Source organism: Hippocampus guttulatus, chromosome 7, assembly GCF_054856545.1.
Source record: "Hippocampus guttulatus isolate MCC_2025c chromosome 7, RoL_Hgut_1.0, whole genome shotgun sequence".
NCBI lineage: Eukaryota > Metazoa > Chordata > Actinopteri > Syngnathiformes > Syngnathidae > Hippocampus > Hippocampus guttulatus.
Window position 1 is genome coordinate 23294056 of NC_141267.1, and position 27373 is coordinate 23321428.

At 48.6% G+C, this 27373-nt stretch overlaps 1 protein-coding gene and 1 long non-coding RNA gene across 3 annotated transcripts in view; one reads left to right on the forward strand and one right to left on the reverse strand.

Annotated features, from left to right (window-relative positions):
• The window catches only part of LOC147203175 (uncharacterized), a 27176-nt gene extending 18830 nt beyond the window's left edge, over positions 1-8346 (forward strand). The window contains exons 6-9 of the long non-coding RNA XR_015101345.1: positions 2248-2325; positions 4975-5096; positions 6323-7843; positions 7945-8346. This is a non-coding gene — a long non-coding RNA (uncharacterized LOC147203175). The remainder of the gene's footprint in view (positions 1-2247; positions 2326-4974; positions 5097-6322; positions 7844-7944) is intronic.
• Positions 6773-27373, reverse strand: part of LOC147203176 (BMP/retinoic acid-inducible neural-specific protein 3-like) — a 24289-nt gene continuing 3688 nt past the window's right edge. The window contains exons 1-9 of one of the 2 annotated variants that reach the window (XM_086115218.1): positions 23070-23482; positions 22352-22728; positions 19676-19866; positions 17102-17292; positions 12672-12777; positions 11771-12007; positions 10286-10508; positions 8747-9089; positions 6773-8025 (exon numbers count right to left, since the gene is read on the reverse strand). In XM_086115218.1, the coding sequence (XP_085971344.1) occupies positions 7255-8025; positions 8747-9089; positions 10286-10508; positions 11771-12007; positions 12672-12777; positions 17102-17292; positions 19676-19866; positions 22352-22566 (2277 nt within the window). In that variant the 5' untranslated portion in view covers positions 22567-22728; positions 23070-23482 and the 3' untranslated portion in view covers positions 6773-7254. Of the gene's footprint in view, positions 8026-8746; positions 9090-10285; positions 10509-11770; positions 12008-12671; positions 12778-17101; positions 17293-19675; positions 19867-22351; positions 22729-23069; positions 23483-27373 lie in introns of those variants that run through there. The other variant, XM_086115217.1, reaches the window with a different exon arrangement.

The following is a 27373-nucleotide window of genomic DNA, read 5'->3' on the forward strand; positions in this document are numbered from 1 at the left end:
GGCATTTTTTCACTTGACGTGTGCATTTATTTTCCAATTCCACGAGAGAAACTGCTGTCTCTGATGAATGTCACCGTTGAGGATTGATTTGGGGGATTTCTTGAGATATATACACACACACACACACACTTTTTTCTTCTTTTAATTTTTTTTTTGCTGGATACCAACGATGTCATTCTGTCCAATTCATTGACTGCGTTCCAGGAGCAATTTCATGACATACACTTGAGATTCGTTTTGGAGCCATTTGCCAAAAATGTGAATAGCAATACATGCAAATGATTTGTCTTCAGTTCAGTTCCTTGGAGCATTCGTCACCATTTGTCACTCGTGTGTGTGTGTGTGTGTGTGTGCGATTGTGGTCATGAAAACAGCTTTGCTATTTCCACGCCTATTGAGATGTTAGCATAAAGCCCGTCCATTCCATTCGGTTTCACGATGTCATTTGTGCGTCTCACGGGAGGTTGTTTCCGTCCCTACGGTACGCAAGTTATGGCTGCGTGCGCCAAAGCTGCCACTCACAAACACCTTCCGACTGTCACCGCAAAGAAGAGTCGAGAGGGAGGGCTCGACGATGTAATCAGAGGACACGTGGTCATGATTTGCACCGGTCGAGCTGGACAGGAACTGGGCGGCCCCGCTCGGAGGCGCCGCAATGAGGATTTCTCCATCGACCGACCGGGCCGGTGTTCAGGCGGGGGGCGGGGGGGGGGGGGGGGGCGTTTTCATCTTGTTCAATGGACTTTGATATCGTTCGAACATTGTTGCGTACGAGCTTGTGTCAAATGTTTGCCCGCCTGCTCATCCTGGCATCGGCGATCCCCCGTCTGCGGCCCCTTCTCAAGGTTTCTCTTCCCCCCCCCCCCCCCCCCCCCAACCCAGATGAGGTTTTTGGAGTTTTTCCTCACCCTCTCGGGGGCTCAGGTCAGGGGATGTGGTTCATATTTCTCAACTGTGAGCAAGTGCGAACCCCTTGGAAAGTCTTTTTGTGGTGAAGGGTGACACAAATCAGCGTGACTTGACCTGGCTGACGGTTTTGGCTTCAGCCTTCATGGGAGTGCTGACAGCTCCCATGAAGGCTGAAGCGACCGCCGAAACGGTCAGCCATGTTCGAGTTTTTCCTCGTCACCAAATAAAAGCCAATTAATTGTCTGGCAAACAAGAAATCTTCAACCATCCGTTTGGCTTCTTGACTTTGAATGAACACAAAACAATTGCAAGTTTGAACAGACATGAGCTTTTGGAGACGGCGCGGTCTCCGCACGACCTCACTGGGAGCGATGGCCCCGAAAGCTTGAATAATGAAGAGCACAAACGCGGATCTCGGCAACTCTCGCACAGCAGCCGCATTGGGAAATCGATTAGAACACAAATGGATTATTTAATCTCGGACGTGCGGGTCATTCGTTTCTAATCTTTGCCTCCAATCCATCCAACGTCCCCCCAAAAGCAACGCGGATGGATTTTGACTCTTGTTTACCGCTCACGTTCCAATATGAAGGCGTGATCATTCTTCCAAAGCAAAGAGATGAATAGTAACAGGAAAATGCAAATTGGATGTCTTGTTTGGTCAATTGTTGCCTCGCCGTCTCGTGTATGTATTCATCATGAAACTCGCAGCAGAATAATATGATGCAAAATCATCTGGATGAAAGGGGGCGGGGCTACATGACTGCCTCAAGGGCTCCCTATTTGCTCGTATTAGGTAGGCGCGGTCGGAACGATGATGAAGCCGACGACCACCAATCAGACCAATTTGTTGGTTCCGCTTCATGAAGAACGCTCTTTTGGTATGCGTCGTCTCCCTTTGATTGGCGAAGCGCCGCATGCCGTACATGACGAGTTGGACGGCCGTGTCTCGAGTGCCCCCCCCCCCTCCCCCCGATGCCCCGAATGATAATGCTGCCCCCGCGCGACAGTTTGTGAGGCGGCGGATACGTGAGATGGGATGTTTTTTGCCATCAAGAGTATTTTCTCATCATCAAAGCGAAGAATTGTCCGAGCTCCGACAAAATGGCCTCGTTCTGCATTTGACAGCTGTCCGACAGCGGAATTTGCATTTTGGCCCCCCCGTCACGATCATCCATCCATTTTTCCAATTGGCTTCTCCTCTTTTTATAGCAGCTGCGATATTTTGTTCCGCTACTTCTTCCTTTCGTAACTTTGCTGCTGTGAATTGGGAATTTCTCCATTGTGAGACTAATAAAGGTTTTCTTTCCTTATCTCATCTTATCTTATCTCACAAAGGTCGCAGGGATGTTGAAGCCCATCCCAGCGGTCTCCGGGCAGCAAGCGCGAAGCGGTCAACCGCCCTCGTTATTATCCGTAAGTGAAAAATTGACCTTGCACCCCCCCCCCCCCCTGAAAAAAAAGCCCTTCAAAAAAACAAATGCAGTGTTACAAGAGCATTAAAAGCTTTCAATTCAACGGGCTGCCTTTTATTGTTTGTTCCTGTGCATGTGCGTGATAAGGCCCGCCCGTGTAGGAGTGCGGCGACTGATATACACGCCGCCGCCTGCGCTCCGACATATTTCATTTGAAGGCCCCGTCGTCAGGGCAAAGCAGGCCGACGCTGCATCCAAAGTTTGATTTGGAAACATCTTTTACGTCACAAAGGCATACAAAAGTTATCAAATGTTCTTGAAGGCACTTCTAAACGTCATGTATCATTTCTATTTATTATTATTGTTATTGTGATTAGTCACGCGTTACTTTTACGTTTTCTTTCATCGAGGGGTTGCGCCAAAAGATCGCAGCAGGTCCTGTCGTCATTTGTCTTTCCAATCTTTTCCCGGAAACGCTCTTTCCATGAAATCGACAGCGCACAAATGAAACACGCAAACTTGATTTCATTCAATCTGCACAGAACGGATGTTTCTATTCATCGACATGGCCTTCAGGAACAATTGTGCTAATTTAAGGACCGTTTGTTTTATTTTAACCCTACAAACAACTAAACCATTCCCTTTATTCATTAGCGGGTGCAAATCGTGTGTCCGAATGGCTAAATTGATGCAAACCTGGCCGAGAAACACTCACCGTTGATAACGAAAAGGTGATTTGTGATTTGACGACCGAATAATTCATGAGTAATGTTTGCTTTTATTTCCCCTCGTGTCGCACGGCAAAATATTGCCGGCGAACATCGGAACGCCGAGCTCGAGGACCCCCCAACCCCCTTAACACAATTCTTTGGTAATTGATGTTGCTGCCTAAAACCAGTCTCCAGGGCCCGGCTGATTAGGTTTTTTTTTTGTGGCTCTTGTTGTTGTTTTTTTCCCATTGTAGCTGTAAAGCCTCACCTTCATCCGGTTGGAATGCCAGTTTCACATTCAGTTATCCTATTAAGCCTGATTGGATTTGGGTGCGCTTTGGCTTCCATACGTTTCTCCGCTCTCAATACTCGTCCCATCGAGAAGTTTCGATCACTTTGAACTGGCCTCACTTCGAGTGGTGATGATTGACAGTCACTAGCATTTAGCGCCCGTGCGACATCAAACGCGAGTCAAGTCTGCCTGCCTGCTCTTGTTAAATATTGAATGCTATCTATAATTAAAAGGATATGAATATGTAAAAGTAATTACATTTCTTTCTCCTCATCCCCCCCCCCCCCTCCGTTTTCTGATTTGCTCGATGCAAATGCGGCGGATATACCGTATGTTTATGCATGTGACCGATTTACTTGTCGCGCGGATTTGTGCTCAGGCACGTCGTTGTCGCATCGCTTTGTAAATGTCCAGGCGGTTCTTATGACCTATATTAGAAGTTCATTCTTGTCTCTGGCAACAAATTTCAAGAGTCGTGATCAACGTATGGTAGACTTTTATTTTCAACCGCCGTTGTCCGACAAGCTATTTACGTTGTTCTGTTTGCCAGTGCTTTTTCGTTATTCACGTTTTTTGCTGGCTCTGAGTACCAACGATCTCATTTGTTCGGCGCCTTTTTGGAATTCTTTTTTATTGTTGTTGTCAAACAATTGTATTCTTGTTTATTATTATTGCAGATTGTAACACCGCATTGCAGTGTGAACTTTTATTGCGGCGGTATATTTCTTAGTTCACTTCAAAAACTTGGGCTGTTTTGTGCAGATCATTCAAATAATATTCTGATTAAAAATATTTAAATTAGAGGTTTTAATGAAACATAATATGTCAAAAAAGAAAAGAAAGAAAAGCCAAGAGGATGAATCCTCTTTCAAGGCACTTGAAGTGTAGCAAAGGAAGGCTATTGGAGGGACTGAGAGCCAGCGCCAATCAAGCGATCTGTGATGCTGGAGATTCGAGAAAAAGAAGAGGAGGTCGTCTTGGAGACATCGATGTTGATGCAAAAAAAAAAGAAAAGAAAAAAAAGACAACGCTAAAAAACTGGTTCAATATGTCTTTCAGTTTACACATCGACAAGCTGATGCTGCATTGAATGGAATCCATCTCTGTTACTTTATAGTTCATCATAGCAGCTTATAAAATCAGGATTGATTTGTGCGCACATAACCAGCAGTCAAAAATTATTAGGAATAGTTATGATCACAAAGATTTGCTCGGAGAATGATTTTTTTCCCTTTTTTAAAAAAAAAAATCGGAGATCCTCAGTGCTGATATTGATCTCAGTGCAGGTCCTTTTGTTCCCTGAAGTAATAAAGAAGCCTATTGATTTATTGGTGGGCGACGCGTACCCCTTTGCCTCCTCCTCGTCTGTTTTGTTCTGCTACCTGGACCCCTGACACCTTGAAAAAAAAAGTTTGCTTTCGTGCAAGCTTTTGACGATGCCATTGCTTGATGCACATCCAGATGACGTGTGTCATTACAATCAAGTATTGATCGTGTAGAGAGTTTAAGTCGGATCTCTTAAAATGTTTTAGTAACAAGCTGAATTCGGAGCACACAGCAGATAATAAGAGAGATCCTTCTCATTTTTTTCGTTTATTTATGCTTATTTTCTCAGCAGTTTCCCCATTTCCATGTACCTATTCCACAGCTGTCCACAAGGAGGCGGAGTGCCACTGGTGGCATCGAGTATAGCGTTTGAGCACCGAGGAAGAAGACCTTCTCCCTCTGTGATGACAACGGCTCCACCTGTGTCTCCTGTTCTTGCCTCGCGTGAGTAAAATGCATAACAAAGTCCTCAAAATCTGTCGTCAACGTTGTTGAAAAATGAGTACCGAGCACGTGATATTCGCACGAATGGCGATCGAGGTCGTTTTTAGGTGAAAGGGTGTGAACACGAGCGTCAGGTAGATGCTAACCGGGCTAATGCTAGCAGTCAACCCCCCCCCCGTCGAGTAGTAGGAGAGTATGAAGGTGGGAACAGAAGAAAATGCCCATGTCCGCTGAACTTCATTCACTAAGACCGTGAGAAGATGTTTTCAGGCACGCTTATTTTCTGGTCTTTTTTTTTTTTTTTTTTTGTCACAGAAAACTGTTGAATGCCACGGCCAGTTTTATTTTCATATGCTCAATTTTTGAATGAAGCTGTGGACGCTTTTCCCGAAAGCTCGAGCGGTGAAAGTGTCGTCAAAGAAGTAAGTGTTCAACAAGATGGGCCAGGAAAAGTGAACCAATCTCTCCGTTTTGAGCATGGTGAAAGGAGAATTTTATTCTCTCCTCTTTCATCTAGAACCGCTTGAAACAGCGAGGCGTGTGCAGGAATAGTGGTTATGATTGTATGGCTGGCCATGTTTTATGCTTTATTCTGTTCAATTATTTCTGCTGTCTTATGTTAACTGTTCTGTAAAGTGCTTTGTTATGGCGGCGGCTGTTGTGAAAGCGCCATTTCAATAGAGATGTCTATGTATTGTAAATCTGCTGCCCCGAGGGCAACGGAACGGGGAGCCAAACTTTTCAAATGTGAACCGTTCTCGGGAGAAACGGGATACGAACCCCGGCTCCAATTGAGGCGCGAGATCCGAGAACTTAGGCTGCAAGACGTCGTGGAGATAGCAATTGACAATGGGGGGCAGAGGTGGCAAGCCAATGAAATGGGCCACAATCGTTCAGTCTCTTTATGGATGTCTTGCAGATCAAATGGCCGTATAAGATTCCGTACTGAGTGTTATTCACTGGACGTTATTATTTGCATTGGTTTTTATCGACATGCTACAACGGTGTCACTCTTACTGTCCCCCCCCCCCCCCCCCCAAAAAAAAACTCTTGAAATGATTCAAAGAAAAAATTCAAAGCCACATTACAGGTAGAGTCCAAGCAGAATATCAAGTTGATTTGTGGCAAATGGAGTGTTATTTTCAGTCCTCAAAACCTTTTATTGGCAGACTTTTAAAGGGCAGAGCTCCTCTCATTAAACGGTGCTTTTTGCCTTTCACTTACAGAACAAGAATGGATGCCGCGTGGAGCGGCGCCTCAAAAAGCGATGAATCACGGCTAGCTGCTCCTGCAAAGAGAGTGTCTTCGTCCCTAAAGTCATGTCATGAGTCATGAGGTATGCGGGCGTGCTGGAGCTTATCCCAGCTGTCTTGGGGTTAGTGGGCGGGGTGCACCCTGAACTGATTGCCGGCCAATCGCAGGGCTCACAAACACATCTCGGGACAATTTAGTGTGTTCCTCATTCCATTTTTGTCAAAGATAAAACTGAGCATATGTCATGCGGTGCTTTTCTCAAAACCGTGCGTGCGGTATGATATCGAGAGTAACGTTGAGCGCAGCTGCGACCGGTCCCGATAAACAAACAGAACTCCGTACACATGCGTTTTTGAGTGACGTTTAAAATCGGATGATGACAACGAGATAAGCAGTTTGGGAAAAATCAGTCCACCGGCCGCTTTCTGTTACGTGTGTTTTAATATCAATCGATCTCCAAAATATGGACACCTCTGCATTCTGGGGTTCATGGCGAGGGCACTGTGACCGAAGCAAAGGGACACATCAAAAAAATGACAAACAAACAGATTGCGACATTTTATCAGGAATCCGTTTCTGTCCATTCACTGGTCTTGGTGCTGACAGTCAAACTGAGCGGTCTCTGAGAGAGCGCTTCGGTTTGCCTCTTGATTTCTCCAATCAGAATTCCGACTGCGGTTGTACGGTACCGTGCTCGATGCGTCCTGTCGCCAATTCACACGATTCCTTTGATATTTTCGTGACGGGAGTCTCCAGAGTGGAGTTTTCGAAGGCCACGCGCCACATGGTCATCATCTGTTCAAAGAGGACAACGCCAGTCAAGAAACAACACCGCGGACGGTGCGTGCGGGAAAGTCGGCTTCATCGTCACGCTTCAACGTGAGAGCGAGGCTCCAAGCGGCTGTTAACTGCAAAGCTTCGCCGTTTCGTAGTCCACGGGATTGGGCAGACGGGCGCCGAAGGCCTCCAAGGAGGCGTGGATGCGAGCGACCTCGCTGGCGGTCAGTTTCAGTCGGTGTCGGAGAAGGCAGGCGAACAAGTCCAACCTGGGTTGACCGCGCGGCGAGAGCCGGTTGACCCGATCGCGTATTTCCAAGAGCTGCAGCGTCGCCGTGTCCTGGGAACCTTGGGTGTAAGGGTAGTCCAGTTGCAGGATCAAGTCCCGGATAGCCTCCGGGTCAAAGTGCATACTGTAACCAAAGACTTGGATGCTGTTGATTTTCATGTAGCCCAGATTGCGTCCGGGATCCGTCATCTCCGGCGGCTCGTAATACACCGTGTCGTTGGCTCCGTTGGGCGTGGTTATTCTGCTCCGCAGGTAGACGTGGATGGTTTCGAAGAACGTCTTCCACTTGTTCCCAAGCGTCAGAGTCCAGTTGTAGCACTCGAAGGGCAGGTCCAGCTTTGTGGCCCGCCAGTCGGGAAAGTGGTTCTCGTTGGCGGGAACGGACCAGCTCTCCGAATGGCTCCCGCCAAAGGGATTGACGTAGAGGGTAAGAGCGGGCTCCAAGGTGCTGTTCTTGGTCAGGCAAACCTGAAGAGAGATTCCCAGCAGCATGTGCACCATGTTGGATTTGTACTTGTTACTCTTCAGGGTCAGCAGCATCCTCTTCCTCCACGACGGGTCAAACCAGCTATTAAGACGCATGTCGTTGCTGATGAAAATCGCGTGGACCTGAGAAGGGAAATCAACACATGAGCAAAATGGCGCACCAATGCTTTCACGTTCATTTGCGGATGGTCTACCGAGGCCGAGGCTAGATCAGCGTTTTTCCAAACCCTGTGCCGCCGCACACGAAAATATCCAATTTGTATGCCCGTGCGGTCTATCGCCCAGAAAGTAATCATGCAGTACCCTCGCATACCACCAGGGAGCAGCAACAGCTAGCCGGTTGCCTTTTGCTTCGACCACCAGAGGCAAGCGAATTTGTGCCGCATGAATGCGGGACGACGGCGAAACGATAAATATGAATGATGATAAAATGCTTTTGTCTTTGTGTTCATTTGATTCCAATTCAAGCTGTCATAACATCATTCTTCAATGTAAAAAACGGTTAAAGTAACAATATAACACATGAATTGTTCAAATAAGCGGGGGTTCTTTTTCACGTTTTCAGGTGGTGGTGTGCCGTGAGATTTTTCAATGAAAGAAGTGTGCCTTGGCTCAAAAAAGTTTGAAAAACACCGGGGTCTAGATAGGCACAAATCTCGAGGGGGCGTCGCGCTCCAGCGCCGAACTGACAAATTCCCTTCACTTGGATATGGCTGCACCAAACAAGTGTGGAGAAGGAGGCATGAGATCATCAAAATAGGTCAAGTGTCATTTTGTTTGAGGCAAAACAGATCTTCGGTCGAAAGAAGGTTGGGCGGCCCAGTTTTGGATTTTGGCCAAATACCTCCAGCCGACGATCGGCTCTCTGTAGAAGGTAGCCCAGTTCCAAATCTTGGAGGTCCGTCTCAAAGCCCAGGTAGTTTTCGGTGGAATCTGCCACCGCCGGCTTACAGGCGCCCTGTACGAGGGCGAAGCCGTGGTTGCAGCCCCCGCATCGGGTGTTGTTGTCCGGCGCGCACTCTGCGCAAGCGGAGCCTTCGCCGACGACGCAGGGCGGAGGGAGCTGACAGGGGACGTGCCGGTATCGACAGCTGCAGCCGCGGAGCTCCTCGGAGAACGCGCCCAGCTGGTTGTTCTCGGAACAATACAGGAGAGACTGCAAATGGCTCAGCCAGTAGGACTGAGACCTGCGGGAGGGAATGCAAGGAAAGAGACAAAGGACGCACGTTATCCTTCCGCTTTTGCCGTCGTGACATGCGAGGCGCGTGAACGTATTCGACGGCTTGGAGCCAAAGCGCAGAATGGCACCGCTTTCGTGGCGAGCCCCATCGATGAAAAAGGAAAACAAAGATCCTTTTCAAAGACCCGTGGCCCAGATCGCGTCGTATTTCAACAGCTTCATTTGACAGTTGAAAAACAAGCAAGCCCGAAGATCCCATGGCATGTCTTTTTTTGCCATACCACCCATATGACATGGCCGCTTGAGGACGTGGACCAAAGGTTAGCAAGGGAGCCTTCAAGTCCCGCTCATTTAAACCACGGCGACAACATGCAAACTCCACACGGGAAGGCCGCAGCTCGAATCCAACCTCTGCACCGGCACGCCGACGTGCTAACCAGTTGAGCGCTGTGACGCCCGTTTTTGAAATTTTTTCTAAAAATAATTGTACAACATGAAAATCACCCAAACGTATCTTAAAAGATTTACAAGGTCAAATGCTCGAAGGTCAAGCACGTACTTTCAAACAAACAAATAATTGCATTATTCAGTGAAATGAATTTGCAGTTGTTGGCCTTTGCTAACTGCGGAACGATCATCGTGTTGTTCTACTCATATTGATTGTGGTGGTTCATGATACCGTTTGCTACGCGCTTAATAATTAGTGCGCAAAAATGAAAGGGAATGAAAGCATTTCTGGGGGGGGATTTGTGACCGGAGAATGCTCCAGGCATGTGCTCTTTCGCGCGCTGTCTCTGGCTTATTACGTCTTGCTTGACGGATTCCTTTGTGCCTCGGATCCTCGTTGCTTCCTACAGAGGGGGGGAAACGCATGGCAACTGCTGGTTTTTTTTTTTTTTAAATCTCTTCCTTTCACATTTGTTTCACTTTGAAGATAAGATGGGACTTTGTTGTGGAATAAAATGTATGTTAATCCTCAGATGTTTGCGGGATGCGAGGCGTCGCTCCTCCTAAGCCACTCTTGTGCAGCAGCGGGAATTGAACGTGAATGTGAAAATATGAAGAGAACCAAAAAAAAAATGCCTCCTATAATGCAGACGAAGAATTTTAACTTGGGCTAAGCTGGTCTGGAGCCCCGTTTTATCTGCTGTACGTACAGTATAAGATATCGGGGGGGGGGCATCTTTTGACAATTTTGCTCACCTCTCTCTCGGCAAGCGAACCTGCGGCTGCCGGCGACATCTTTTACTTAAACCGAAAAGCTTGGAGACGACTCTCTCCGCACGCTTGGCGACGGCGCGCGCGCTGCTCTCCAACTGCTCGTAGCGCCCGTGGAGCAAAGCGTCGAGGGACCACAGGTGTCGGATGGCGGATACGTTCAGGAAATGCTTTTGGGGCAGCGTAGCGTGGAAGGCTTTGAATTCGTCTGCAACCACAGAAAAGGGCACATTGAGGCACACCGTTGCGATAAGGCCTCACGGAGACGCCTCCCTTCGGCTAATTGAATGCAACCCATCGAGCCTTGCGTCAAGACCGCTTCGTCCCGCTTCCATCGCCGCACTCGGCGATCCCGTTTTCTATTTCTCCGACCGTTTGGGGCGCGAGACTGTGCCCTCGCGTCGCGGTCCCCCGCGCCTCCCAGACGAAGCTCGGCCGAGACTACGAATTGGCCGAGTTGACGATTTCGACAATCGTCCGTAATGGCAAGAAAATCACGGCAGGGTTTGAGGCTGACCGATTTAAGACGGTCGTCAACGGCTTCGGCGCGCGGCGCATCCCGAACAGGAGAGGAGGCACTTTTCACTTGCTGACTGAAGAGAGGAAAAAAGAAACGCGGAATGATCCTTATCGGAGTTCCACATGGGACACTTCACAGGAACGATGACGATATCGCTTCATCTTTCACAACATGAAGTTGCGAAAACAATCGTTCAGCATTTGCCCGTTCACATTTTTGCCGCTGATATTAGCGGCGATACCCGCTATCGCTGCGGACTGGCCTCGTGCTGATAAGCTGTGGCGTTATGGAAATGAGCGAGATCCTCTGCCGAAGGACACAATGACACCTTGAACGTTTGGATTCCGGGCATGCGCCCCGCACTCCCTTTCCATCTGGCTATGAAAGCATCAACTTTGAAAGAGATTGCGCTCGGGGATATTTCCGGTGAGAGGTGACCAAAAACCAAAACGGCCTATCCGTTTGATTTTGCCGAGCGCGGCGATGCTCGCCGAACGTGACGCTGAGAGCCTCCATTCGAGCATTTCTTTGCTGTCATTTCAAAGTCCAAAGTCGAAATGAATGGCTTTGTATTGCTGATTAACTCATTCGCTCCCAAAGACGTTTTTAAACGTCTTTTCAGACTTGCTCTAGAATTGGCTGGTACTGAATGAGTTAATCTCCTCCTGACCTACGGTGAGCTACTCGAGGCAAAGCCAAGTCTCAATGCTTGCCTGGGATGCGTTTTGAATGCGTCCCATGCAGACATTGCAGCAATTCCTTGTCGGTCCCCTTTGAGTTGCAGGATCAAGGACTCTAACAAAGGATGGGAAATCTGACGCGGACGGTGCAACACTTAGCAATTCATATTCCGTCCCCTTTTTCCATCTGAATCATTGATATCTGCAACGTGTCCATGAATACCGAGGCTCCGTTGCGCGTGGAACCGATGAATTGATTCTCCTTCTCACCTGATTCTTCAAAATCTTTGTAAAGGCGCGCCCAGGTCTGCGTGATCCTCTCCAGGCTCTCCTCCGTGGCTTGGATGTCCGCGTACGGGCAGTTGCATTGCGGGAACTTGGCGTCGCAGCCGCACCGGCAGTCGTCGTCCTTGCAGACAAAGTCGCCTTCCCCGTCGCAGGCGATGTAGCTGAGAGCCGCCCGCACGAAGCCTTCTCGCAAGTAGTCGGGAAGGAGGATTTGCAAACCTGCGCCGCCAAGCGGAAAGTCGCTCGAGGTTTTGCGAGTTAGCGAGCTACAGTGTGACGCGGAGATGGTTGATTGCCGGATGAATGGATTCGTGCAGGAGTGGTGGGCCACTCGTCGATAAACAACTTGGCAGACTCTTAAACTTTACGTGCGGGATGCGGCTTGATTTTTCTGCGCGCACGATAGGATCATTGTGTCTATTCTATTTTCCCCCATTTATTTATTGATTGATTTATTTACACCGGAAAGTGAAATGAAGTAAGTAGAGGTACATTCAAGCAGTAAAATCTGCGGCTCAATTAAGGCCTCACGTGATCAACATTTTGGAGGCCACCCCAAAAAAGTATGCGTTCCATGAGGGGACTGTGTTTCTATTTCCGTTGCTCCCACGGGAAAAGGGTTTGCAAATCACAACGCATCAAAGTTTGAAGAGCGTCCTCGACGTTAATGACGTTCAACTTCGGAGGCTCCACTATGCTAATGTGGCGTCGCGGCGGTGAGATCTCTCCCGTGCTTGCATCTCGCCCGGGAGCCGATGTGTTCCTTTGTGTTCCGTCACGCACGCATACAAAATATCCAGCGGAGTACAACAATTATTTCCTCTAGGGGAAGAAAATGAATCTACAAATATAATCATGAGAAATGTGTCGAAAGAAAACAGACCTTGCAGCTGGACCTTGTTTTCAGGGCTCTGGACCAGTACTGAGCTAACGGAGTCAAGGTTGTCATAGTTACTGCATCCAAGGGGACCAGTGCGAGTTTCGGTCACCTGGGCAACAAGAAAGGGAAGGAAAAAACATTAGCCCAGCCTTCTCTGAACAACCAAGTTAGTTTGATGATGTGGGTCATTTTGTAGGCTATTAATGGTACTTGGTTTTTTCCATCACAAATCTTGCACGAATACGTTCCACTGTCACTCTTCCATCAAGTACAGATCAATAACATCAAACGGCAATAAATGGGGACGCCTGGGCCTTTTTGACCTCCTCGTGACAGCTGCAGCTGTGCGAGCGCCATCTAAATGAGGACGGATTGTATTGTGTTGTTTCACCTCGCATGCCGCGTCGAAGTGAAGACGTACCGTAAAATCCCGTGCGTAATACGCATTTTGTCCCCCCCAAAACAATCCCGTATTGGGCGTATTGTACACGTGTGTGAATGCGACACAAGACATTTTTACCTTGTTTCGACAATTACCAATGCCTTGACAGTACCTCCAATAGTTCATGCTTAGCGTGAGTAGGCCAACTTCAAAATAAACCGTAACCGATCAATGCCTCGGCAAGCTTTTATTTTGAAGTTGTTTCCGGCGGATTGTCGCGGCTGGCTCGACTTGTTTTCCAGACTCCAGTCGCCACAAACTGTTGCTACTTTCCAACGACGTAAGGTTCTTTAAAAAAAAAAGATTCTGCGGCACCTGCTGCTGTCGTCTGGCAGCGGCCGCGCTAGGGGCCACCGGCACTGGGGGGCGGAGTTGTCAGGTTACTTTTCAATGGCCGTTTATGAGACGAAAATGACTGCGTACCGACAGCCTGACACACTTGCCGTTCCGACCGATCGTGTTTTAACTACCCGAGCTTACTCAAATGTGCCGTTTCCGCCGGCAAAATCGCTACTGTGAGCGTGATGTGCGAGCTCGTTTACGAGCTCGTACATTGCAGTACTTAGCTTGGCACGCTTATAACAAACCCTCAACGGCAACACGCAACAATAAAATGCAAAGCAGTTTGTCACACTTTTTTTACAGCCAACATGTTAGCTTAACACCGTTTAACCAGGCGCAAGTGACGTATATGCTCAAATCCAAAGGAATTTTTTTTTTCCTGTCCCCGCACACCCTCCCGGCGCTCTCTTCAAAATAGGAGAGGTGCAAGTGGGCGAGCTTGACCAAAACAGTGAAAACGAGGGCAACCTGTCGCCACCAAGATTGGCGAAAGCAATTCAAAAGAGGGCAACTTTCAGCCATCGGGTTACATCGTGAGACGCTATTTACGGGAGCATTGAAAACACGCATAATCGGTCCGGATGATAATTGTGGCTACCGGCAAATCAGGGTCCCGTATTATACCCGGCTCGTGTGGAAAAACAACTTCGTTTTGAGGCGGGCGGCGTATTAGACATGGCTGCGTCTCGTCAGTTTGCCCCGTGAACGCGCGGAAGGAAAAGTATGTCGAAGACTCTGTAAAACGGAGGTAAAGACGCGAGGCCACATTCCTGTTCGTACTCGTGTTTGATTGCGGATGTTTCACGTGGCCTTTCGGAATAAAGCGGCTCGGGCGCGGCATCCTCTTTGGCTTCATTAGCGAGCGGATAGCTGATGACTTATATTACATGATGCAGCGCGTCAAAGTGCTCCCCATTTTTCTCTCTCTGCGCGCCGAGACATCGCACTTTGTTGAGCCACTTGTCCTAATCACGCTTGTCATTTGCCACTTGCCGTAATATGACCGATGGAGGAGGTCCGGCCGAAGAGAGTCGGGCCGATCGGTCACAATCCCAAATTGCAGAGGGACCTTTCAAACTCAAATGAGTCACCGCGGGCCGCACGACGGGTACGCCGCACGCAATCAGAGGCAAGTGCAGTACACAGAAAGGCGTTCTTGAGGGAAAGCAAAGGGGGAGGCATCCCAAAAAAACAAGAACAAACGTCAGTTGACTCAATTCTCCTCCACTATTTCTATCGTATCATAAATGGCCTGCTTCTTTCATGATGAATTTTATTGCTCACATCAATGTGAGGAAATGAGATACAGCGTTGGCATTCAGAGGCCATGAATTATTGAAAGGATATAAGGTATTATTTGATAAGCCATGTGATATAGCATATGGTCCCCCTCCCCCAAAGGGGGTAAAAAAAATTGGAGTGACGAGCAGAGCATTCAATTTCCGGTTTTCATGGCAGCTGCTTATTATATCAGAAATACTAACTCGAACATTATTGGCCCAATGTATCGAAACGCGGGGCTGCTTGGAGGGATCGGCGCTGTGGGAAATTGCCTCAGTCTGTGCTCCGTTCTTACCCGAGTGCCAACGTGCGTAAAGGAGTCGGCACATTCCGCGAAAATAAAAGTGAGCCGTGGGAGCAGTGCGCCAGCGAAATGCGATCTTAACACAAATAATCAAAGTTCCGTTTTTTTGGGGGGGTTGCACACGTTTCGTGTTGCGGTGGTGATTCGCTGAAACGAAGGCAAAGTTTGTTCCAGGGCTATGGATCCAGCCAAAAGAGCACCTCCGTTACGTTTAGCGCACTAAAGGTCAGCCGATTGACTGACCATTACGGGCCAACCGAAAGCTTTTTTTGGGAGCGGGTTTAATGATGGCTACCCTTCGCCGAAACATCACCAAAGTTTAATTTTTAGCCCGCTGAAGATGTTTCAGCCCGCGGCAGACGCCCGAGGTGGAACCTGCTGACAGTGTTACGAAGATAAGAAAACTCCAATGTCCAAGGCGAACATGAGCATCGTGAGCGATGGCCCGACTGGTGAAAACCCTTTTTTGGCCGATTCACATTTACGTCAAACGTCATTCGCCCCCATGCCCCGAGGACGCTGCATCAACACGTATCTATCTGTCGACACGCATTCGGTCGAGGTCACTCTTAGCCAATGGCGTGCCAGGTAAAAGCCACTCGCAGAACAGCTTGAAGTACGTTGCCTTCAGGAAAGTCGGAGCTGCGAGGAGCGGCCCATATCCTATTTTTACCTTTCGTAGCTTTCGTAACAAAGAGGCACTATTTTCCTGTTGAGGCGTTTCGTAGCGAGAACGTTTCGTACGAAGAGCCGTTCGTAAGTAGCCGAGATCTTTCCATTCGTTCCTTCTTGAGCCCGCCGCTTTTCCTTCAAAACGAGCTTCCATTTCACCTTTGCATGCCCACGGCAGGCTTTGCCTCTTTCCTTTTTTCCCCTCCTCAACTTGTTTGATTTCAAATCATGCAGAGAGCGCCCAGAGGGATCCGTTCCGCTCCCGTGTGGGTCACCGCCCCGTGGAAATGATACACGGAGCGGGGGGAATTATTCTCCTTTGACTCCTTTTTAAAAGTGATGGAGGTGAATCTCCCACTCTGGCTCTTTGCACTTCTCGCCTGTCAGCTACGCAAGATAACTGGAAAAAAAAAAACCCTCCAAACCAAAGCAAACACTCTTTCTTCGGCGCTTCCCGTCTGTAGCTTCGAAAATGAAGCGAGCATTTATCTCTTCGCAGACACGGCTCTGTGACGCCCAGAGAAAGGCTCATGTAGGTGGGCTAATTCAGGTTCCACATCGGCTGTAGCTGTGGTACAAAAAAAAAAAAAAAAGACAGGAAGAGGGTTCGCCCTCCCCCCTGTCACCATAATTGCCGCGCGCTACCTGAAGGTGACAACCGGTGGCAGCAACCTGTCACTGGCGCGGCTTCACAAGATTCATTTATCTTCCCCCTCACCAGATGCGCTCGTCAGTGTTTCCTGCTGACTCAATGCGCCGCCGGAGATTAAATCCTTTCACGAGCGCACTGACCACAGAGTGTCATCTCCTTGCCGTCTTTCTTTTTACAGCGGCGAGCAAATGAATTGTTAAGAGCAAAGCTAATTCCACATGCCAGCATCTTGACTTCACTGCTCCTCGCTTTCCATCCGTGGCCACCCACTTGCATTTCTGCCCTGGCACCGTTCGGTTAGCATGAAGCTCACCCTGAAATAATCCGCCTTCCCTGAACTGCGAGGTGTTTTGCGTGATTTGGGCGAGCGCGTCTCTGGGGGCCCTCCCTCGCGGCCCCCGCTAGGCCGCCTGTGGCAAGTTGCTCTTCGCCGCCATTAGCACGCCGGCTTCGGTACCGGGCCAACTAGCTTCGCACTCCGGACATGGAAATGGAAACTTAACTGTTAGCCTGCGAGCTAACGAGCCAGGGAGCATACTCGGCATATTGAAATGCTAAAAAAAAAAATCGATATTAGTCATCATTTTTAAGTACACTTATTCTTAGAAAAAGTTTGAGAACCACACATTGAGAGTAAAGTTAGGGTTCACACTAACATGATCATGGTGGTACTTTTTTTTTTTTTCTTGGTGGTGAGAAAAGTTGGAGAACCCCAAAAGCAAAGGAGGTGCTCATTTTACCTTGATGGCAGTGGAGGCGATCTGGATGTGATGCAGCTTGCGCAGCGTGCTCTCCCTGTCAATGAAGTAGGATGCGGCCAGCTGGTGCAGAGCTTCCAGATTGACCGTCGACGAATTCGTCGCGTAATCGCTCGCGTCTCCTTTCCGACTGAGTTTCCGCTTGTCCACAAATATCGTCAAGGCTTCCTCCCCTGCACAAAAATAAGAAGTTGTTGTTGTTGTCATTTTTAAAGCACAGCGCACAACGTCTCTCGCAACGCAACTCAAAGCTTTCAAAGTCCTCTGAAAGTGTCAAAATAACAACATTGAAATAAAAAAGCCAAACCGTCCAGCTGGCCATATTGCGCGGGGCAAGTTGCCCGTCAAAGGGCGCTCCGATCGGCCGGAGCCACACCCCAAGCGATGTTGGCATTCACGCCGAAGCGTTTAAATGTTATCGACTGAGGGCCTTGGAATTCACTTTCCGGCGGTGGCCAATCCGCGTTTTGTGTCGCGCGAGGACCCACTAGCATTGAAAGCTAAAATGTGCGGCTCTTGTCTCATGTTGATGTCCGACCCAAACAGTTTGAGGATAAAGCGGCTCGGATAACGGGCCGATGCACGCGGCGGGCTGCAGCATGTGTTTCGTCAGGAAGTCGTTGACCGTTCATACTGAATTATTTTGTTGACGCTGCAGTCAATTGGATTTGTTGGAACAGCGTGTGCCTCGCCCAAAGGAGTTCACCGGTATGAAAAATCAAAGCGGCTTCATTGTTATCGTTAGCAGGACAGTAATTGCACAGCAAAGCTTGTTGACAAGAGCGATGGGGTGCGAGGTCCCCCGTTGGTATATTCAACCTAGTTTCAGATCCCTCGAGTTGCCATTTATCCGCTAAGTGCTGATCACAGAATGCACTACTTGCCGTACTGGGTTGATTTTTGAGTGCCCTTCAACCCCCCCCCCCCCCCCCCCCCCCCACACACATCATGTTTTTTTCTCTTCATAATGCAGTGTTCATGCTGAAGTGTTATGCTTCTTCCCTCAGCATTCCTGTCTGAGCTGCTGAAGGGCACCCTCTTAATTTGTCTATTTATGAATTTCATTGGTCCATCAGTTTTTTTTTTCATCTCTTTCTTTATTTTTTTTTTTTTTGTTTTCCCATTTGGAGCCACGCAGGCAGCTATCTGGCAAGCATCCTCTTTTCATCGCACAAAGTACTGGCCGCCATCCAAAGGAGCTCGGGCGGCCTGTCGAGCGGCATTGTAGAAACGTCCACGAACAATAGTAACCACCTTAAAGCCAAGAGTCATGTCCAAAGTTATTCCTCTGCAAACCGAAGCGACGTTGCACATTTTCTTTGGCACTCTGTGGCATCTTCTACCAGCATTCGCCTCAGGACAAGCACCCTTTGTCCTCATTCACAGCGGCTTGAAAATGTATTCAAACCCTTTTTGGACACCTCACAAACCTCACTGGATTTTTTATGCAAGCAAATGACCGAAACAACAAGTCACTCGGCGTTACCATGCAAAAAGAATATTCATGTAATGGCCCGGGCAAAGTCCAGACCCAAAATCGCAATGGTTGCGCAGACTACGGCCCGGGGGCCGTTTGCGGACCGTCATCCATTTTTCAGCGCCCTCGACATGACCGAATACAAATTCATCAATAAATAACGCGGGGCCGCAAGCCGAGTCAAAAAAGGTGAAGGTGGGCAGATTGAGAAGGGAGGCTGGACTTTAGAACTTTTCGCTCTATTCAAAGAAAGAAATGATTGAAAAAACAAGACAATTTCTTTCCTTCCGAAAATGAACGAATGGGAAGTGCGGCCAAGAACCCCCTTCGACGGGAAAAGCTTTGTTTAGATTGTTCATTCGTGTGCCAATCAGTGCCTGTGGTGCACGCGCCAGCAATCTCGCCATCAGCCAATCTTATGTCTCATTTGAACTCCATTAGTCAAAACATGCCACGTCTTGCGAGTTGTTGCCACCTGCGCTCGTCCAATCCGCTCCCTCGGCCACTCGTGTCTCCACAGTTTGCTCGTATTTAGTTCCCGGGGTTCGTTCGGTCGTTTTGCGCTTCCTTTGTGCCTTGCCTGAATCAGGTCTTGTTTTATTTCAATATTTGGCCTCGGGTCTCATTTTTGAACTTCTCTTAGGGTCCCTCCCCCACACCCCCGCATTCTAATATTAGCTTTCCTGCGAACCTCTGTGTCGAGATTTTTCGACTAGATTTCACATTTAAACTTGAGTAAAATGTTCACCGGAATGACTGGATTGATTCTGGAGGACTACGAATGCTCACCCAAAATGGAACGCGCCTTGGCAAAACCAAATGCTCGTAAATTGTTCTGATCTGTCGCGCTCGCCAAATTCACATTTTTGAATTGATGTTCCAAAAAAAATAATACATTAGCATCAACTCACCCTAACATGAAAAAAAAATCAAATGTGTGGCTTGGCCAAGCCCACGAGCTGCGGTTACGCCGCCGGCTTCATTGAAGAGCAACGGCCTTCGGGTATTTGACGTGTACCACAAAAAAAAAACAATTAAAAAATGACCAGCATACTTTCCAAATCAGTTGATCCGTTTACCTCCAAGTGTAGCGGACAACAGGAAGTGAGTGCCATATTTCTTGATCAGGTTCTCGGTGATCATCTGGGTGCTGGGCCTGCGGCCAAGCAGGCGAGTGTTCCTGATGAACTCGGGCGTCAAAGGTAACGGCGATTGCGAGAGCTCTCTTCTTTCTGATGCCAAATTGTTCACCTTCCATCTTCCGAACTCCCTGGAAGACAGAAGACTTTAAATAGAAAAATCAAAACGCAAAGTCGAGACACCGAAGAAGCTTGCGCGTCACTTTTTAGCCACATTTTTTTTTCTCCGTTAACAGACAACAACAACAACAACAGAAAATCCATAACTATAAAGGAGTGAGCATGTCTTACTGAGCGGTCTGGTCAGGTTGAGACGTGCATTCTGTCCACCTATTCGACACTCCAGTAGAGGTGTCCGAACTACGACCCGGGGCCATTTGTCGCCCGCCATCCATTTTTCAGCGGCCCACCATGAGCACCTCAATGAAATGCATTCTTCTGACTTGGCAAACTTTGTTTGCAATGGCAACACACTTTATTTATTTATGTGTGTGTGTGTGTGTGTGTGTGTGTGTGTGTGTGTGTGTATGAGTGTGTGTGTATATATATATATATATATATATTCCTTTGCCGTTGTTTGTGAACGTCTTTTGTAGGGGTTGGAATATACGTATGAACTTTCTATTACGGTAACTTTTTTTTCCCCATAGTCTCACAATGAATCCACTTGTGTGAAAAAAAAACAACAACAACAAAAAACCACAGCCATTTGATCAAAAGCACTTTTGCATTTTGTCTGCAATCTGGATGAACACGATCGGGTGTTCCAATGGGCAGAACAAAGTGACGGCAACAAATGAGCTTTGCATGTGAGCTTGTAAACAATGGCTTTTTATTTATTTCATTTTTTTGAAAGGAAAGAATGTTTTCTCCCTCCTCTTCCCGACTGGCTCCAACAAGAGAAGTTGGCAGCCATCCAATGTGATGTTCATATTTCATAATGGATGTGCAGTGAATCCAATCACTTTCTAGCATACAGCTCTTTTTTTTTTTTTTTTTTTTTTTTTTTTTTCTGCCCTGAAATGTCACTTGTTGAAAAACTAATTACACTGCTCTCAGCAGGCTATTGAAGATGTGGAGCTTCTTAGAGTTGCTCTGCGGAAAGATTCAGAGGCCGCAAACGACGGCGAGCATCAATAAAAATATTCATAGACTTGAGAAGCGGCACCTGAGGAACGGGGCTCATGAAAGCCTTTTCAGCGCACCTGCGTGCTCCCCTGCGCTTTCGCTAACGCGCCGACGCTCGTCGTACTTTACGAGCCGGTTTATTGAGCAAAGAGCCTCGGGTTGATTCCGTAACAACTTCATGACGGGGAGGGTCCCTCGGGCTTTGCTTGAGGAAATCAGATCATACCAACATTGAAGACATATAACCCGAATTGTCGGACACGCTTTGAACTGTGCCAAATCGGATGGCGCGTTCACATACTGCAATCGATTTTTCGAACGGCCCTTCAACGGTTTTTGAAAGGCCACGGTAACACGCTACCCTCTATTGTCTGAGATATCCATCCATCCGTCCAATTTGTCATCCGCTTATCCTCACCGCGTTGGTTTTTTGGAATGTGGGAGGAAAGCGGAGTACCCGGAGAAAAGCCACGCGGGCTCGGGGAGAACGTGCAAACTCCACGCAGGGCGGGAGCGACCAGACGCAGAATCGAACCCTGCAGCACCTCTGTACTGCGAAGCCGACGCACAAACCAGTCGACCGGCATGCCGCCTCATTCGAACATTAAAATTAAAATTAAAACTAGTCCACTAATGTGTGAGTGCACCCTGCTGAGAGGTAGACTCACTGGCTTCCTTATCCATTTCGTTCCCTTCCTGAGCCATTGCAACTTTTCCTTTGCGTTCCCTAAAGTAAGAACGTTCACTTCGCTTAAGAGCCTCTGATACACAAGGCGGGTCTCGCTTCAACAGCGCATCTCGAGCCTGTTTTGTCGGCGCCGTCGCTGAAATGGAGCGGGACAGATTGTGAGTCGTTTTAATTTGGCAACCATCGCAGTCTATTTACATTTGAAGTCCATTTTTCTTCATAACGTCATCGCTATTAATCACTGCCGCGTTGAGGTAATCTACAGGGCCTCAAACACAACCTTGCAGCTGACAGAATCCTCTCAGGGGATTCCGTGATAATGTGAAGTAATAAGTACGAAGAGATCTCTAATCACTCGCCCACATGATAAAACGATTAATCTTGCCGCCCGTGCCGCTCGGCTCTGGCCGACAACTACCTTTTGCCGGCGAGGGAAACGTTAAGCAGCTCCAGTGCGGCCCCTGATTGACAATTCTTTGTTTTTGACATTTTGCACAACTCTCACTTGTTGCGCCATAATCTCATTGTAACCTGTATTTGTTACATATTTGGATGCATTTTTATGCTTCAGAAAACATTTATGTCTGCGTTAGGGGGCAGCTTGGAACGGATTAGGGCATTTACATGGAAAATGCGTCTCTACTTACATTTTCTAGTTCAGAAATTCCTTCCAGAACCAATTAATTTTGGAAGTCGAGGCACCACTGCCCTTCGGAAACGACACTTTTGTGCCTTCTGATGGGCAAAATCCAGATTAGGCGGCGGCTAGTTTTACACGTGCGATATTGACAAGCACTCACCTGTATATCTTGTATCTGGTCGAGAAGCCTTGTCTGTTCTTCTCCACAAAGTCGACGTACTCGGGAGAGTGGTGGAAAGGCCCCTTGTCGGATAACAGCCAGTCCAAAGGGCCGCCGGGCTTGTCGTTTGGCAACGTCGCCGTCGCCGCTGCTCCCGCCGACCGTAAACAAAGCCAGCAGAGGAAGCCGAGGCCGAACGCGGGCCATCGAGCCATCGGAGATGAAAGGCGCTGCCGCCGCTGAGGGGCCGGGGTGCTGCTGGTAGTCCAGGAGATGGCGCTGGGGGAAACATTCAATGGCCAGAGTCTCTTTTTGCGAGTTGGCTCCTCCGCTGGTCCAGCAGAAAGTCCTGCATCGCCTCAAAAGCCCACAAGCACCTGAATACAAAAAAAAAAATACGCCACTCTGAGGAATTGGGATGAACCGCTGACGTGCAGATGTCATGACGCCGTGCTTTCATTGACTCGGGCGTCAACGCTATTTATCGGATGGGTTTGGTCAGGGTGGGTCGAAAATGCGTTCGCCAAGAGAAAATGCGAGAGAATGTTCATGCGCGAGCCTGTGATTTTGAGAATGTTCATGCGCGAGCCCGCGATTTTGAGAACGTTCATGCGCGAGCCTGTGATTTCTTGAGAATGTTCATGCGCGAGCCCGTGATTTTGAGAATGTTCATGCGCGATTTTCAGACCGTGTATTCCACCCCGCCAGCTTAACCAACCTTCGAGGCGTTTCTCCTTCACCGGCACGTGGCAGCGCCGCAACGTGCGAGTTGCAGTGAGACGTTCGGTCCCATTATATTGTCGCATTCCGCTCACAATCTATCAAGTGAACTCAGGCATGTGACTGCCAAACGTCCCTCGCCTCAGAAAAGGAACAAAACAAAACAAAAACAGGCAACGTGGAAAGACAGCGGAAAGTTGTGGCACGGGGTCGATAGAGCAGCCAAATCGTGTGGCAGTCGCGCGATGCGAGTGGATTGCGATCGGAAAAACATGAAACATCTGTAAATGTTCATCCCCTGTCATACATCGCAGCTGGCGGCCATTTTGGTGGCAGGAAACCAAGTCGGCAGGAAACGAGGGAGGTGGTGGCTCAGCGGCGAGCTTTTGGAAACGGAGACGCGCTACGACTTGCGCAGCGCTTCCGCCCCAAGCCGTCCCTTCCGCTCACGCTGATCGCAATGAAAAAAGGAACGGGAATAGCACGTGATCAAAGACAGAAGAGCAACCTGAAAATCAAGCGCGACCGGTTTCCGCATTTGCCGGCCTGGACGTCTTTTGGCGAGCGCCGCGCTCATTTTGTCAGCGTTCAAGAGTTGACTCCCATCTGGAGTCTCGGGAGACGGCTTAAGCTCAAGCATCGCGCGTTTCTTATCGGCTCCGTTCGGCACTTTTGGAAAACGTGGCGGCTCCCGCCGTTGACAATGAATTCCTTTGAATGGAAGCTTTGGGGGATGGCTTTGAATGGGATTGCGGCCGCGCGTGGCTCGTGCGCTGTCAAGAGGAAGCCGTTTTGGCGCGCGGCGTGTGGTATGCTAACGACGGAACGGAACATGGGTTTATCCTTTCATCCGGCAGGCAGCCGTCCGATGTCAGCGATTGTGGACGCAGACCAATCGTTGCTCGATGTTGCTCCGCTTTCCTTCCCCCTTGCCGACACCTCCGTCGTCCTTTTTTTGTTTTTTTTCCCCGGCTCATCCCTCGTCAAACCACCCACTTGCTTCCTCCTCGGCGTTCGGGAATATCTCCAAATCCCCTCCTGCATGTTTTCTATGCAATCTCTGCGGCGGCCCCGTCTGCAAGCATTCATCATCCTCGGACAGGTCGGCGCCAGCTTCATAATCGCGTTATCTCCCGACAAAAGCCGTCGGCGGAGCCTTTGTCGTCAGATGCCTGAATGATATCAGATGCGCAACAGTCTCCGTTTGCGAGGCCGCGCAATATGTCACAATTCCAATTGCGTGCCGAAAGCGCTTTGCCTCAAACGGTATCTCAAACGTTCACGCCATTCTGAAACAGCAAATGAAGTATTTTCAATTCGAGAAGTCAGAAAATCAGGTCCGGGGCTCCATTGAATCCACTCAAAAGTCGCCTTTCGCCTATTAATAGCGGCGGACCAAGAAGGGAAGATGAACAGCTGATGAAATGTGTTGGCTTGTGATGAATTCGAACCATCGAGCACCGTAAACTTTCTTCATTTCTTGCGGCGGTTCCTGAATTTTGTTGTTGTCTCACTCCTCAAATGTCAAGTTTCCTGCAGCGGTTTGGTCGCCAGCTGTTTTGAGAGCTCCACTCTCGCCTCTTTGAGGACACCGCGCGTTGATGAGACACAAGAATTCACTGGCCTGATCTTTCTCCAGAATTACGGCGGCCGTTCGTTTGCAGACGATGACAAACCAAAACATTCAATCTTGTCGACATCTGTTCCATACATCGGAGGATGTATGGACAATGATTGTCAGAGGCCGAAAGAAATCTCGGACTATCGTGTGGCGTTGACAAAACCGTTCATTGGGTCTGTTCCTGCTCAAAGTGCCGTGTGGCCAAAGCTTCACAAAGCCCGATAAACCCCCAAGATGTATTTTCCATGCAAATTGGGGTTGGCTCCCCCCCAAAGAACTAAAATAGGAAAAGAAAATCAATCAAAAGGTGCCGAACGGCGAGCATATATGCTGCGGTCCGCCGCGTAGCATCGCCGCACACGCTTCACTCGCATCCTCGTCCTTATTGCAAGCAGTTAACTCATTCACTCCCAAAGACGTTTTTAAACGTCTTTTCAGACTTGGTCTAGAATTGGCTGGTACTGAATGAGTTAAGAGACAAACACACGCTGTCCGGCTGCGGCCTATTTTACCTCCAAACGAGGGAGGGGCAGCAGGCTACTTCCTGTGCAGATGCCCAGCAAACCGCGTCCAACGTGGGCAAGCTAGCATGACGTCACCGACTCCGAGACGCACCGAGCTCAGTGCGTCTCAGGTCAGGTCGAGTGAGATGATGAGTGTGTTCCGACAGTTTGCATCATCAAATAAAAGTCACCGCAGCCACTTTCTTGTTTTCTACGGCCTTAAGAGTTCACTTAGCGCCACCATCAATGTATGTGAAGAAAACGATCAAAGTTGTACAGCCTTTGGGAGATTAGACACGATCAAAACATTTCATTCACATTCTTTCAACAGGATCCACTTTGTAAGATGACTGCGAGCAAACCCCAAAAGCATTGTTTAAAAAAAAAAAAGAAAAAGAAAGGAAAACAGAAACTGACAAACTTTACATCTTCCCCTCTGTGCTGACAAAAGAGTTTTTTTTGGTCGGGGTCCTAATTAACCCAGTTATCTTTCCGGCAACAACCGTTGACGATCCCTTCAATACCGGCGCCCGGGGTAAAACAGCCTTTGTTGAGCTCCAATACGGCTGCCGCTCGCATTCATCCGGCTCTCCCGTAAACAGATACAAAGAGAGTGCTCCGGCGGTGTCGGGGGAGGAAGACATCAAAGATAACTGTGTCACTGTGTCTTCGTGTTCGTGAATAAACATGGAAAGATCAGATGAGCCACAAATAGCATTCCAAAAAAAAAAAAAAAAAAAAAACCCCCAACCAAACAAACAAAGATGTGGATAGCAATTTGGATGTGGCGGGACATGGATTTTATCCTTGAAAGTGGACAACGAATTGTCTCAGTGGGCACATTGGCCTTCAGGCTAACTTGCGGTTGCCAGCTAAAGACCTCGCATAGTTTGCGACGAGCAGCAAATTTTACAGTCGCTGTCTGCCGGAATGACGTCTAGTTGCCGTGCGTGACGCGCTCCCTTTCCGATGGCTCCGGTTATCCAAGGAGCAACAAAGCTTCCTTCTCCCATTTCGCAGGCGGCTAACGTGTTCTGCGCGGAGACGTAGACTTGGCACAACTTCCTCGATGCAAGCGCTTTACAAAGCGGCCACATCCGGAGCAAAGTGCGTTACGTTGAAGGTTGAACATCAGTAGATGAGGAAGCCGTAGCCTTTGTATGCCGCAGATACTCAAGTCAAGTCCCGTTGTCGAGCGCTTGTAAACAACCACCGCCGGATAGCAAGTGCCGCACGCGCAGCTAAAAGAAGTCGCGCGACAACAAGCAATAAAATAATACTCGCCCAATGAGGGCACCAATTGCAGATGAATTATTGAGCGCGTTTCAACCAAGATCTCAGCCGCCGATCTTTTATCAGCGGTTTCATACGTACGTGTCGGGGGGGGACTCGGTTTATCATTTTCGATCCTCAAAAAGAATTGCAGCAAATATGTACGCGAAAGTGCGATAGCAATGAATGCCGCAGACGCGCAACCGTGCGCCAATTCCTCCGAGGAAAATCCTTGTGCCGCGTGGCCTTGAACAAACAAGAACAAATGTTGCTCGGAAAGTCGGTTGCTTTGTCTCGACTGGCGTTTCATCCATCGAGTTGTACTCTACCTTCTTCTCCCATCACACGTGGCCGGCACGATTTGTTCGGCACGCTTTTCCGGGGGGGGTGAGCCCGGGCTCGCTGATGCGCTCTTGCGGCACTGCCCGCGACTCCCATCTTTCTCATGAAAATTCGCAACGTGTACTCCTCCACTACCGTTGCAACTCGACAGCATATTGCCGTTGATTAATGATGCTGCTATTTGGTGGGCTAGCGCTAGCTGGAGGGAGCGGTGGTCCCTGAAGTGCGGCGATGCCTGACGAGCGCCGAGCGAGGGCCTCGTCAATATCGCCACTTAAAAATAGATTCAGCTTGACTCCATGTTCCTGATGTGTTTGTTTATCATCGTCGCCTGGCGGAAAAGAAACATTTTTGATTGAGCCGCGTGATCGACGTTCGCCAGTGTCGACTCATCATCGAGCTTTGAGCTGACAAACATGCTTTGTTTGCATGCAATGGGGGATCCTGCCTGAAACTCCTTCCCATGATCTCATTTTCTTTTTCATGCATTTATTTCTTTCACTTTTTCCAAAAAAAAAGGAAAAGGAAGGGGGGGGGGGGACCTCAGAAATGACGTCGGATTTT